The 14677-nt window shown below is 43.2% G+C and overlaps 1 protein-coding gene across 4 annotated transcripts in view; it reads right to left on the minus strand.

Moving 5' to 3' along the window:
* Window positions 1–14677, minus strand: part of LOC140466666 (sodium-dependent lysophosphatidylcholine symporter 1-like) — a 94258-nt gene that overhangs the window by 39198 nt on the left and 40383 nt on the right. For all 4 annotated transcript variants that reach the window (XM_072562139.1, XM_072562120.1, XM_072562129.1 and 1 more), the window contains one exon: window positions 14021–14145. In XM_072562139.1, the coding sequence (XP_072418240.1) occupies window positions 14021–14145 (125 nt within the window). The remainder of the gene's footprint in view (window positions 1–14020; window positions 14146–14677) is intronic.

Raw genomic sequence — 14677 nt, forward strand, 5'->3', positions numbered from 1 at the left:
ATGTTCTCTGAAATGATCAGCAAGTAGGCATCCTGTCTCCCCAATGTACAGGAGACCACATCAGGTGCAATAGATACAGTAGATGAAGGTTCAAATGCAGCAAGATCTGGACAGTGTTAAGGATTGTGTTGACAAGTGGCAAGTAACATTTATGCTACACAAATGCCAGGGAATAACCATCTCCAATCAAAGACAATCTAACCACCACCCCTTGATATTCAATGGTGTTACCATCACTGAATGCCCCACTATCAACATCTTTGACCAGAAATTCACTGGACTCACCACATAAATACAGTGGTTACAAGAGCAAGCCAGAGGCTGGGAATATTGTGGCACATAACTCACTTCCTGGCTTCCTAAAGCCAGCTACAAGGCACAAGTCAGGAGCATGATGGAATACTCTCCCACTTGCTTGGATGGGTACAGCTCCAAAAACATTCAAGAAACTTGACACCATCCAGAACCAAGCAACCTGTTTAATTGGCATCACATCCAAAACATCCGCTCCCTCTACACCAACACTCAGTAGCAACTGTATTTACTATCTGCAAAGTGCACTACAGAAGTTCATCAAAGATCCTTTGATCTCACTTTCCAAGCCCAGAAGAACAAGGGCAGCAGATAAATGGGAGTACTACCACCTGCCAGCTCTCCTCCAAGACACTCACCATCCTGACTTGAAAATCTAATGCTGTTCCTTTAGGTTTGCTGTGTCAACATTTTGGAATTCTCTCTCTAAACGCAATATTGGTCTCTTTATAGCACGTGGATTGCAGCTGGCCAAGAAAACAGTCCACCACCTCATTCTCAAGGGCAACTAGGGACGGGCAATAAATACTGACCAACCAGTGATGCCCACATCCTACAGGTGAGTTGAAAAACCTTAAACTTTCTCATTTAACTTTTTTAACTTCATAGGAAATGCTTTGTTTGTATTGTCCAACCTCCCTCTCTTTATTTGTTTAGAAATAAAACAAGGGAACATTCTCTCCTTTCTGCTGTAAAACCTCTGAAGATTTATTCCTTAACGGTTGAGAAAACCATCAGTGGATAATCTGACCATGGTAAAGTTGCACACGTGCAGATGGATCACAATGGCCAGGATTAATAATGGCACCCTATCTTCTGTGTTGAAAGAAATATTCCATTTTTGATGTTATAAACTGGGAAGTGATATAAAGTTGTTTTGATGTGCTGACTGTGATGCAGTTGTGAGAGATGACCCCTGGCATGTAAAGAGAACATCTGAATGGTTCAGTGCTGATCCAAAATTAACAATCTTAAGGAGGTTACAATACATAAAAGAATTCTGTATACATAAGCATAACAAGATAGTTACTAACTCTTGCAGAATAATTTAACAATGTAACAGTGAGTAATCTCAAATGCGTTTGAGCTACAGCCAGATCTATTGGCGATATATTTCAGACATCTGTGATCTCAGCAGGAATAATGGTATCAGGCAGTTCACATGTACAGAACAACCCTCAGTTATCCAAACATCGGTTATCTGAGTTTTGGATTATCCGAACAAGATCTCAAGGTCTCCATGCTTGGGTAAAGTGTGTTATCCAAACATTCGATTATCTGAACAAAATACTCCCCATCCATAGCTTTCAGATGATCAAGGTTACTGAGTATAACTGCAGGCTGTAGGGTTTTAGGCTCTGCTGGTGAAAATGCTTGACAATAAAGAGAAGCAGGAGCTAGGTTTGCTCCACTGGGATCTTTTCGATGTTGTCTGTGGCCATCGATGACAGCATTTTTAATTATAGAGTTTGTTGACGTTGAGCCAAGAAAAACCATGATCACGGCAACTGGGCCCTTAATTAACATGGTTCATTTTCGCTCCGTGCCTCTGTTTGCATACCAGTGGTCAGCGTCAATTTGCTCCACTAGCAACTCGAGCTCAACCTCGAGAATATTCTCCAGGATTTAATTAAGCCAAAAGGATTTTGACCTTTGAGCTGTCAATCATTCAGAATTAAAACTAGTTGTGTGCCAACCACTGCACAAGGAGCTGATGAGCAGAATATGGTATGTTACATTGTTTACAAGGACTGTTTATCCTTTCTGATTATCATTGTGAACAGCACACAATTAATCTCCAGCTATTTTCTAATCAGCTTGTTCAGGGATATTATTACACACCTCTGAAGCGGGTGAGACATGAGCAAGACCTCTTGGCTGAGAAGTAGGGTCACTACCATTGCATTATAAGAACCCCGACAATTCATTGAGATCTTTTTTAAATTCAACATGTTTTTCCTAATCAACCTGTTCAGAGATATTATTACCCACCTCTGCAGCAGGTGGGACTTGAACCCACAGCCTTTTGGTTCAGGAGCATGGACACTACCACTGCACCATAACAGCCTCAACAATTCATCCACATTTGAGATTAGATCTTTTCCTTCACTCACAGCAATTATTCTGTCTTAAGTTTAATCCATATGGTTCTCTTCAAGCTCAATCATTTCTTTCAAATATTCCTTCCTCTTCAAAGTTTGGGAGAAGATTTGTAGCTCGGGTGCTCGTTGTTGTGGTTCTGTTCGCCACTATTCAAAAGGGCCACAACACACTGCAGCACACCAGAACTGCAAAAAGAGGAAGAGGAACACCTATACAAGGTATTCGTCAAAAACGGATACCCCGCAATTTCATCAACAGATGCCTAAGGGAGAGATAACGGAACGAGGACATGCCGCAACCCAAAGGACTAGCCACACTACCATACATCAGGAGCATTTCTGAACTGACAGCCAGACTGCTGCGACCACTAGGACTCATAACAGCACACAAACCAACAGCCATGCTCAGACAACAACTCACCAGAACGAAGGACCCGATACCCACCCAGCTCGGCGAACAGAACCACAACATTCCTTCCTCTCTTTTTATTGTTTTAATTTCCCATCATCAAACTCTCATGCAGAACTGTTTGCTTGAATTATGCTGATACTTTACTATATTTTGATCACCAATATTGTTGCTTTTTTAACACGCAGCAATTTGGCTGCAAAATTATGCTGTAACGAGTCCTGCCAATAACATACTTTGGGAAATAAAAAACATTGTAATGTGAACTAACTAAAATGTGTTTAACCATGTGACTCCTTTGAAAAAGAAAACAGTATGTATGTAAAGTGAAGTCTTTAAAGGACACTATCATGGAGACATTGCAAAAACAACTGAAAACAATTTTGTTTGTATGACCAGTGGAATCTATTTATAGTCCTCAGTCCTACAATCCCAAAGTGCTTGTAATTCTTCCAGATAATCAAGAGTCATACAGGATAGTCAGATGGTAAAAAGGAGTTCACGTGGTGGACAGCATGTTATTCTGATTCAGCTGAAACATATGTTCAGGCATCCTGCAATAACACATACCGGAATATGAATTAAACAGTAACAAAGCAGTGACACAATGTTTACACAGCATACAATACAGCAGCTGTCAATTCCTTGCTCACAAGATGCTGTACTGGAGTCACACAATGCCATGCTGGCCTCCTCATTATTCCAACACCTTCACAGGGGGAGGTGATGGCTTCGTGGCGTTATTGCTGGACTGTTAATCCAGAGATCCGAGTAATGTTCTGGAGACCCAGGTTCAAATCATGCCACGGTAGGTGGTGGAGTTTGAATCCAATAAAAATCTAGAACTGACGACCAGGAAATTGTTGGGAAAACCCATCCAGTCCACGAATGCCCTTTGGGGAAGTAAACTGCTATTCTTACCTGGTCTGGTCTACAGGTGACTCCAGACCAACAGCAATGTGGTTGACTCTTAAATGCCCTCTGGGCAATTAGGGATGGGCAGTAAATGCTGGCCTAGCCAGTCATGCCATAAATACATCAGAAAAATGGCTGAGGCAGATCCAGGGAGATGGCTAGCACATTGGCAGGGTGTGGTTATACATATTGACACAATCTATTTTTCCAATGGGTAGGATGGATATTTCTCACCTTTTATTTTTCCTCAATCTTCATTAAGATTGACCTACTGCCCCCAGAATGCTCATTATGGTAAGACAATCTCAACGTTGAGTGTTTACCCAGAATTTCCTGGAATATTGCGATTAAAGCTGTCAATTCTGCTGTTTCATGCCCAGATGATTCCATCAGGAATCATTCCAACATTTCCTCGAAAAGTCATTTGAATAGGCCACACTGAGCATGATAGCGAATCAGAGACCTGGGCTGCGGTACAACCAATAGCTCATTCATCCTGCATTAAGCAGATCAAAGCTTATAACTCAAGATGTAGAAATCTGAATCGCTGACATCTTCATTATACGGATTGTTTGCATTTGGACACAGTCAGATGCCTTATTCCGTTTTTGGGTGCATTCTAAGTTATAGGTTCAGTTTTTAACCAGTTACTGAACAGTGGCAGAAGATGAATTTTATTTTTCAGGTGAGATTGCACTTTATATTGTCCATTTTCCATACCCAAAACTATCAATTTTGTGGGTCACATCTACATAAAGCTGTAGGGTTTGTTTCTACGCTGTACAGCTCTCTATGACTCTAGATCTGACATAATACAGGTTTGAGTGATATTCAAGCACACCTTAGCACATATTTGATGGTCTGTATCTCCTAACTGGCTGCTTGATGTTTGTTACAGAACCACCTGCAAATGCATAAATGCCATACTTAAACGACTGCTTTTACCTGCTGGAACCTAGCCAGGACATAATCAGCCAAACTGGCCAAGAGAAAACCTGTTACATTGCCTCAGGAATCTCAGCAGGCACCTACACCTCACCAGATTTATTCTATTATGAATGAGCCTCAGGAGATTATATAATGAGTAGACTCCCTGATATTGCTTATTATATATCACCATAGTGTAAAATTAAGTTTATCCAGAATAAGTTCTGAGACACAGATACAACTTAATGGTTTGGAGGCATTGGTCCTTGCAGTATCCAGTATCTGCAATCTGTACAATGGGTGAATGGGGATGAAGGTGATAGGTCAGAGGGGAGGGTGGAGCAGATAGATGGGAAGGAAGATTAAGAGCTTCAGGGCAGAGGAGGTGACCTGGGGATTGCAGTGAGTGAGAGAGACGCACTGAGATTCTTGTGGAGAGAGAAGGAGAACTTCTTCAAGGTGGGCATCCTTGCAAGGGGATTCGCAGGAAGGTTAAAATCAGCTCAGCAAAAGTGAGGACTGCGGATGCTGGAAACCAGAGTCTAGATTAGAGTGGTGCTGGAAAAGCACAGCAGGTCAGGCAGCATCCAAAGAGGAGGAAAATCAATGTTTCGGGCAAAAGACCTTCATCAGGACTGAAGGCAGGGAGTCTCCAGGGTGGAGAGATAAATGGGAGGGGGGATGGGGCTAAGGAGAAGGTAGCAAAGAGCACAATAGGTGGATAGGTTGGGGATGAAGGTGATAGCTCAGAGAGAGGGGTAGGAGAAGGTAGCAAAGAGTACAATAGGTGGATGGGGGGTGGGGATGAAAGTGCTAGGTCAGAGAGGAGGGTGGACCGGATAAATGGGAAGGAAGATTAAGAGCTTCAGGGCAGAGGAGATGACCTGGGGGTTGCAGTGAGAGTCAGACTCACTGAGCTGCTTGTGGAGAGAGGAGGAAAACACAATCTAGTCTGTCTAATGTTACCAAACAGTCAGTGAGTTCACATGGCTAAATGGCCTACTCTGGTCCAGTTTCTTAAGGTTAGTTAAAATATTTCGGGTTAGAAAGAGGCATTTACAGTAATGCATCACAATGTAATGCACCCTTGTTACATCCAGGTAAGGGGATTGGTGCCTTCCCAGTTCTCCTCTCAATAGTCAGCAACAGGCAATTCCAAAAGAATTTAATACTTAGCAAGTGTTCAACTGTTTAGGTGCTGTGAATCCAACAGACAGACACAAACAGGCTTTCTTGGAAGTCCCAGGAGAAAAGGGAATGGGATTTATTATACACTTTATGTGATTACTTGAATATAATAAAATAAAACTCCAATTCAGACACACACACACACACACACACACACACACACACGGACAAGCACACACGCGGACGCGCATACATACACACACAAAGCATTAGTGAGATTCATACATACAGTCAATCATGTACAGATTCTGTAGTTCAGTGACTTGGGATTTTAGACTGGGTTCGGTGATCTTTCTGGATCCAATGCAAGACAATTTAAAGAGTTATGTATAACTTCTGTCTTTTCCTTTGGATGAGAGAGGTGCCATGAGGATCCTGAGGCATCGACAAATATCAGATGCCAGTGACTACAGACAGGACTGTATCTGATGCCCGTGTATTGTGCCCTGAGATGTTGTTTTGGGGGTTGTTCAGAGCAAGCAGTGAGCTGGGGTCACTAGATGGCTGCTCTGATAGCCACACTGAGAATTCTCAGTGTCTCATCTGCTCATGGACAGCTGGTAAAATGGGAAGCTGATTATTATTAAGGGGAGATATGCAGTTCACAAGGACATAGACGAACAATAATCCTCCTTAACCCTCTAGTGAGAATCTCACCTTTACACCTGGAACCTGCTGAGAAGATACAGTGAGTTGTTCCCTTTACTGAGAAAGGCCTCATCAGACTTCTCACATGATCCTGACATGTTTCTCACCATATCCAACATTGTTCAGGCCCTGATAAAATTCTCCCCAATGCTTTTATTCATCCCTAGAATAGTAACAGTTGTTAGCTGGTCTTTATCTGATAATCTTCCATTTGCATGCTCTGTTTATGCTCTCAGCTTCACTTTCTATCTAATTCATATATTATCTGTGGAATTTTTCCTTATTGACACTCATGTCTGTTGTACGGGGACAACTGTTTCCATAGAGACATGATATGATTGAGATAGTGAGCTTTACATTCTGTGCATAATCAACTTAGACTGATCATGCTTCTCATTTGTGACCACAATGTTGAAGAACCTGAAGGACTTGAGTCAAACAAAAACACCTAACTGGTTGAGAGCTGATATTATCACATTTACTTCCTGTAAACTGATTAATACGCCAATAGCAATTTCAACAAGTGAAACCGAATAACTTCTCAGGACCTGACAATTTATTCATAAGGGTGCTCGGTGAGAGTGGGAACAAAATCCCACACAAACGTGACAGTTTCAACTGACAGTTCTTGATGACCAGGGAACGTGACTCATAACATCCAGCTACTGTCAACAAATGGAGTCAAGATAAACCAGAGTAGTTTCAGATCTAGATCAGAGTGGTGCTGGAAAAACACAGCAGGTCAGGCAGCATCCGAGGAGCAGGAAAATCGACGTTTCGGGCAAAAGCCCTTCATCAGGAGCATTCTCTGGGACACCCGCACCAATCAACCACAACGCCCCGTGGCCCACCATTTCAACTCCCCCTCCCACTCTGCTGAGGACATGGAGGTCCTGGGCCTCCTCCACCGCTGCTCCCTCACCACCAGACGCCTGGAGGAAGAACGTCTCATCTTCCGCCTCGGAACACTTCAACCCCAGGGCATCAATGTGGACTTCAACAGTTTCCTCATTTCCGCTCCCCCCACTTCACCCCCCAGTTCCAACCTTTCAGCTCAACACCGTCCGCATGACCTGTCCTACCTACCAATCTCCCTTCCGACCTGTCTGCTCCACCCTCCCCCTTGACCCATCATCTTCATCCCCACGTCCATCCACCCATTGTACTCTTTGCTACCTTCCCCCACCCTCCTCTCTGACCTATCACCTCCACCCCCATCCCCATTCACCTATTATACTCTTTGCTACCTTTTCCCCAGCTCTCAATAACAAGAATACTATTTTGGATACTGTTGGGGGAGGCGGGGGGGGGGGGGAGAGATGACTTACCAGGGGTAAGCAATGGGCCACAGGTCTCTGGCATAGACAGGAGGTTCTGTGGGAATGTGAGAGACTCTTGGTTGGTGTGGTGCCAGGGTTCATGATGTCTCTGATCGTGTTTTCAGGATCCTTGAGGGGGAGCAGTTCCAAGTCGTGGTCCACATCAGCTCCAATGACATAGGTAGGAAGAGAAATGGGGGGTGAAGGCAGAAATTCAGGGAGTTAGGGTGGAAGCTTACAGCGAGAACAAACAGAGTTGTTACCTCTGGCTTGTTGCCCATGCCACCTGCTAGCAAGGCGAGGAATAGGGAGTGAGGAGTTGAATACGTGGCTACAGGGATGGTGCAGCAGGGAGGGTTTTGGATTCTTGGATAATTGGGTTTTGGATTCTTGGATAACTGGGGTAGGTGGGACCTCTACAAACAGGTCAGTCTTCACCTGAACCAGAGGGGTACCAATGTCCTGGGGGGATATTTGCTAATGCTTTTGGGTGGGTTTAAACTAATTCAGCAGGAGGTTGGGAACCTAAATTGTAGTTGGAGTATAGAGGAAGTTGAGAGTAGGGAGGTCCAAAATAAGGTTTCAGGATTGCAAGTGGGCACCAGCAAGCAAAACGTACGTTTGAAGTGTGTCCATTTCAACGCCAGGAGCATCCAGAATAAGGTGGGTGAACTTGCAGCATGGGTTTTACCTGGGATTTCGATGTTGTGGCCATTTCAGAGACATGGGAAGAGCAGGGACAGGAATGGTTGTTGCAGGTTCTAGGATTTAGATGATTTGGTAAGAACAGAGAAAATAGTAAAGGAGGTGGGGGTGGGGCAATGTTAGTCAAGGACAGTATTACGGTTGCAGCAAAGACATTTGAGGACTCCTCTACTGAGGCAGTATGGGCTGAGATTAGAAACAGGAAACGAGAGGTCACCCTGTTGGGAGTTTTCTATAGGCCTCTGAATAGTTCCAGAGATTTAGAGGAAAGAATAGCAAAGATGATTCTTGATAGGAGTGAGAGGCAGGGTAGTTGTTATAGGAGACTTTAACTTCCCCAATATTGACTGGGAATACTATAGTTCAAGTCCTTTAGATGGGCCAGTTTTTGTCCATTGTGTGCAGGAGGGTTTCCTGATACAGTATGTAGACAGGCCAACAAGGGGTGAGGCCACATTAGATTTGGGAAATGAACCTGGCCAGGTGCTAGATTTGGAGGTAGGTGAGCGTTTTGATAATAGTGACCACATTTCAGTTATGTTTACTTTAGTGATGGATAGGGATAGGTATACACTGGAGAGCAAGAGCTACAGCTGTGGGAAAGGCAATTACAATGTGTTTAAACCAGATTTAGAATGCATAGGATGAGGAAGGAAGGGGGTGGGCCCAATTGAAATGTGGAGCTTACTCAAGGAACAACTACTGCGGATCCTTGATAAGTATGTACCTGACAGACAGGGAGCAAGTTGTCAAGCACAGGATCTGTGGTTCACCAAGGAAGTTGAATCTCTTGTCAAGAAGAAGAAGGCATACGTTAGAATGAGATGTGATGGTTCAGTTAGGGTGCTTGAGAGTTACAATGTAGCTAGGAAAGACCAAAAGACAAGCGAGGAGGGGACATGAGAAGTTGTTGGAGGACAGGATCAGGGAAAACCCTAAAGCTTCCTATAGGTATATATGAGATAAAAGAATGACTAGAGTAAGATTAGGACCAAGGGTCCTAATCCTCGGATGCTGCCTGAACTACTGTGCTTTTCCAGCACCACTCTAATCTAGACTCTGGTTTCCAGCATCTGCAGTCATTGCTTTTACCTAAGATTAGGACCAACCAAGGACAGTCTTGGGAAGTTGTGTGTGGAGTCAGAGGAGTTAGGGGAAGCGCTAAGTGAATATTTTTCATAGAACGTTAAAGCACAGTACAGGCCCTTCAGCCCTTGATTTTGTGCTGACCTGTGAAGTTAATCTGATACCCATCGAAATTACGCCGTTCCATTATTATCCATACGTATGCCCAATGCCCCTAACATCGGCGAGTCTGCTAACGTTGCAGGCAGGCCGATCCATGCCTCTACTATTCTCTGAGTAAAGAAACTACCCCTGATATCTGTCGTAAATCTATTACCCCTCAATTTATACCTATGTCCTCTTGTGTTAGCCTTCACCATCCAAGGAAAAAGGCTCTCACTGTCCAACCTATCTAACCCTCTGATTGTCTAAGATGTCTTGATTAAGTCATCTCTCAACCTTCTTCTCTCCAATGAAAACAGCCTCAGTTCCTTCCACTTTTCCTTGTAACACCTTCCCTCCATATCAGGCAACATCCTCATAAAGTCACCTCTGAACCCTTTCCAAAGCTTCCACATCCTCCCTATAATGCTGTGACCAGAACTGCACGCAATACTCCAGGTGTGGCCTTACCAGTGTCTTGTACAGCTGAAGCATGACCTCATGGCTCCGAAACTCAATCCCCCTATCAATAAACGCGAACACACCATAAGCCATCTTAAGAACCCTATCAACCTGGATGGCAACTTCCAGGGATTTATGCACCTGGACACCTAGATCCCTGATCATCTACACTGCCAAGAATTTTACTATTAGCCCAGTACTCTGCATTCCTGTTACTTCTTCTGAAGTGAACTGCTTAACACTTTTCCACATTAAACTCTGTTTGTCACTTCTCAGCCTAGCTCTGTATCTTATCTATGTCCCCCTGTAACCCACAACATCCTTCTGCACTATCCACAACTTTGCCTACCTTTGTGTCATCTATAAATTTACTAACCCATCCTTCTACGCCCACATCCAGATCATTTATAAAAATGACAAACAGCAGTGGCACCAAAACAGATCCTTGCAGCTCTCCACTGATAATGAGCTCCAGAATGAACATTTCCCATCAACCACCACCCTCTGTCTTCTTTCAGTTAGCCAATTTCTGATCCAAACCACAAAATCACCTTCAATCTCAAAACTCCATATTTTGTGCAATAGCCTACCATGTGGAACCTTATCAAATGCCTTACTGAAGTACATATATGCCACATCTACCACCTACCTTTATCCACCTGTTTTGTCACCTTCTCGAAGAACTCAATAAGGTTAGTGAGGCATGACCAACCCTTCACAAAACTGTGTTGACTGTCCCTAATCAAATTATTCCTTTCTAGATGATAATAAAATGATGATGATTTCCTCAGTACTCACACTGGAAAAAAAAATGTTGTCAAGGAACATACTGAGAAACAGGCTCCTAGACTAGATGAGATTGAGGTTCACAAGGAGGAGGTGTTTGAAATTCTGAAAAGCATGAATACAGATAAATCCCCTGGGCCAGATGGGATTTATCCTGGGATTCTCTTGGAAGCCATGGAGGAAACTGCCGAGCTTTTGGCTTTTATCTTTATGTCGTCATTGTCTACAGGAATAGTACCAGAAGACTGGAGGATCGCAAATGTTGTCCCCTTGTTCAAGAAGTGACATACAGACAACCCTGGTAACTATAGACCAGGGAGCCTTACTTTGGTTGTGGGTAAAGTGTTGGAAAGGATTATAAGAGACAGGATTTATAATCATCTCAACAGGAATAAGTTGATAAGGGATAGGAATAAGTTGATAAGGGATAGTCAACATGGTTTTGTGAAGTGTAGGTCGTGCCTTACAAATCTTATTGAATTCTTTGAGAAGGTGACAAAACAGCTGGATGATGGTAAAGTTGTTGATGTGGTGTATATGGATTTCAATAAGGCATTTGATAAGATTCCCCATGGTAGGCTACTGCACAAAATATGGAGACATGGAATTGAGGGCGATTTAGTGGTTTGGATCAGAAATTGGCTAGCTGAAAGAAGACAGAGGGTGGTGGCTGATGGTAAATGTTCATCCTGGAGTTCAGTTATTAGTGGTGTACTGCAAGGATTTGTTTTGGTTTACTGCTGTTGTCATTTTTATAAACGATCTGGATGAGGTCATACAAGGATGAGTTAATAAATTTGCAGACAAAACTAAGGTCAGTACAGTTGTGGATAGTGCCGAACGATGTTGTAGGTTATAGAGGGACATAGGTGAAAGTGAGTACTGCAGATACTAGAGATTAGAACCTAGAGTGTAGTGCTGGAAAAGCACAGCAGGTCAGGCAGCATCCAAGGAACAAAAAAAATCAATATTTAGGGCAAAAGCCTTCAATCAGGAGTGAGGCTGGGAACCTCAGGTGTAGAGAGATAAATGGAGGGGGGGAGGGGGGAGCGGGGGGTAAGGTAGCTGAGAGTGCAATAGGTGAATGGCAGTGGTGGTAAAGGTGATAGGTCTGAGGGGAGGGTGGAGTGGATGAGGGGAAAGAAGATAGACAAATGGGATGGGTCATGAGGACAGTGCTGAGCTGGAAGGTTGGAACTGGGGTAAGGTGGGGACGAGGGGAAATGAGGAAATTGGTGAAAACCACATTGATCGCTGAGCTGGAAGGTACAGAGGGAGATAGATGAGCTGCAGAGCTGGGCTGAGAGGTGGCATATGGAGTTTAATGCATAAAAGTGTGAGATAATTCACTTTGGAAGGAGTAACAGGAATGCAGACTACTGGGTGAATGGTAAGATTCTTGGTAGTGTAGATGAGCAGAGAGATCTCAGCATCAATATACATAGATCTCTCAAAGTTGCCACCCAGGTTGATAGCGCTATTAAGAAGGCATAAGGTGTGTTAGCTTTTATTAGTAGAGGGATTGAGTTTTGCAAATATGAGGTCATGCTGCAGCTGTACAAAACACTGGTGCGGCTGCACTTGAAGTATTGCATGCAGTTTTGGTCACCACATTATAGGAAGGATGTGGAAGCTTTAAAAAGGGTGCAGAGGTGATTTACTAGGATGTTGCCTGGTTTGCAGGGAAGGTCTTATGAGGAAAGGTTGAAGGAGCTGAGGGTGTTTTCGTTAGAGAGAAGAAGGTTGAGAGGTGACTTAATTGAGACATATAAGATAATCAATTGGGTGGACAGTGAAATCCTTCTTCCTTGGATGGCGATGGCTAGCACAAGGGGACATAGCTTTAAATTGAGGGGTGATAGGCATAGGACAGATGTCAGAGCTGATTTCTTTACTCAGAGAGTAGTAGGGGCATGAAATGCCTTGCCTGCAACAATTGTGGTCTCGCCAACTTTATAGGCATTTAAATGGTCATTGGATAGGCATATGGACGAGAAGGTTAGATGAGTTTCAAACTAGTATCACAGGGTGGTGCAATGCCAAGGGTCGAAGGGTCTGTACTGTGCTGTAATGTTCTATGTTCTATAAATAGACTGAAAAGACTGGAACTCTGTTCACTGGAGCATAGGACGTTGAAGGGTTACTTTAATGAGGTTTATAAAATCTTGAGGAGTTTAGGTAAAGTGATTGGCAAGCAATCAGAGTTGTTACACAGAGTAGTTCATGTGTGGAATGAACTTTCTGAGCAAGTGATGGAAGTGGGTACAGCTACAACAGTTAAAAGGCATTTGGATAAGTTCATGAATAGGAAAGGTTTGGAGGGATATGGGCCAAATGTAGGCAGGTGCGACTAGTTTAGTTTGGGAACATTGTCACATGTACTAGTTGGACCGAAGGATTTGTTTCCGTGCTGTATGACTCTTCCTATTTTATATATATATATATATATATACATTTGTTTCAGAAGGTGGTGGTACAGCTTGATCAACCTCAACAACTTGTTTGATTTAAATGGACTCTATGTTGACAGAGTGAAGTTCTGCCATACTACCAACTTAACTTTGAAAGGTGCCACTGATTATGTAGACCCACAAAACATGTAAACGCCCAGTGCACACACATCAAGATGACTTTGTTTTGCAAAGCACAAATTCCAGGGTCATAATGAGCCCACTCTAAAATATGAGTTTCACACCATGGAAGATATATGTCTGGCCCCAGACTGCATTTCATAATTTAAAGAATAGGTGTTCAAGATTCCATCTTGCTGTATAAATTGAGTACATCAGGAGTGCATGGCCCATCAAATGAGAATAATAAAGAAAGTACTAACCCTTGTTCAATCTGAGTCTTTCTTTTGCCCTGGTTATCTATTTAATTTTATTTCTCTAAGACTGTAGCACTCTAAATAGTGGTGGGATCTCAAAGCTCTTTTTTACAACACACTCCAAATGTGTGGCAACAGTAAATGGTTCTCACCACGGAGCTAGGGTTTCAAAATGTGTATAAAGCTTACTCACCATGGCATTAACCTCCCAATCTTTGTCCATTTGCTTTTGCTGATTAAGCATCCAATAGCAGGATCAGTGACAGCATCACAAACTCTTCCAAAGAACAATATAAAAGAAGTATGAAATGGAGGTATCTGAAAACAAGAACAAAAGGTATTTTTAACTGTGAATAGAATACAGTATTTCAACTCACAAAATAGAAATACAGGATTGGGCTAATCAGGGCATTCATTTTTCACTTTATCACGGTGAAAGGGAAATGATTTCTTCTGCTATCAACAGCAAATATGGGAGGGATGTTGGCCAAACATAGGCAAATGGGACTAGTTCAGTTTGGGAATATTTGATCTGCATGGACAAGTTGGACCAAAGGGTCTGCTTCCATGCTGTATGATGCTAGAAACAATCTACATTTGGGTGAACACAGAACAGTGTGAAGGTGAGAGGCTTCATTCAGCCTGAGGCCTGAACACGGAGGGCCATCACAAATCGGCAAAAGGCAAGAGAGGCTTTGAGGGAGAGGTTGTCTGTTGGGGATCAAGTTGTCTGCAGTGGGGGGAAGAAGCTGTCTATACCAGGAAAAGGAGAAGGAGAGAAGAGGTTGTTGGTATGAAGCTGGAGTGAGAGTTTACTGAAGAATCACAGAACTATAATGGTGCATGGAGA

This window comes from Chiloscyllium punctatum, chromosome 3, assembly GCF_047496795.1.
Source record: "Chiloscyllium punctatum isolate Juve2018m chromosome 3, sChiPun1.3, whole genome shotgun sequence".
NCBI classification, from domain to species: domain Eukaryota; kingdom Metazoa; phylum Chordata; class Chondrichthyes; order Orectolobiformes; family Hemiscylliidae; genus Chiloscyllium; species Chiloscyllium punctatum.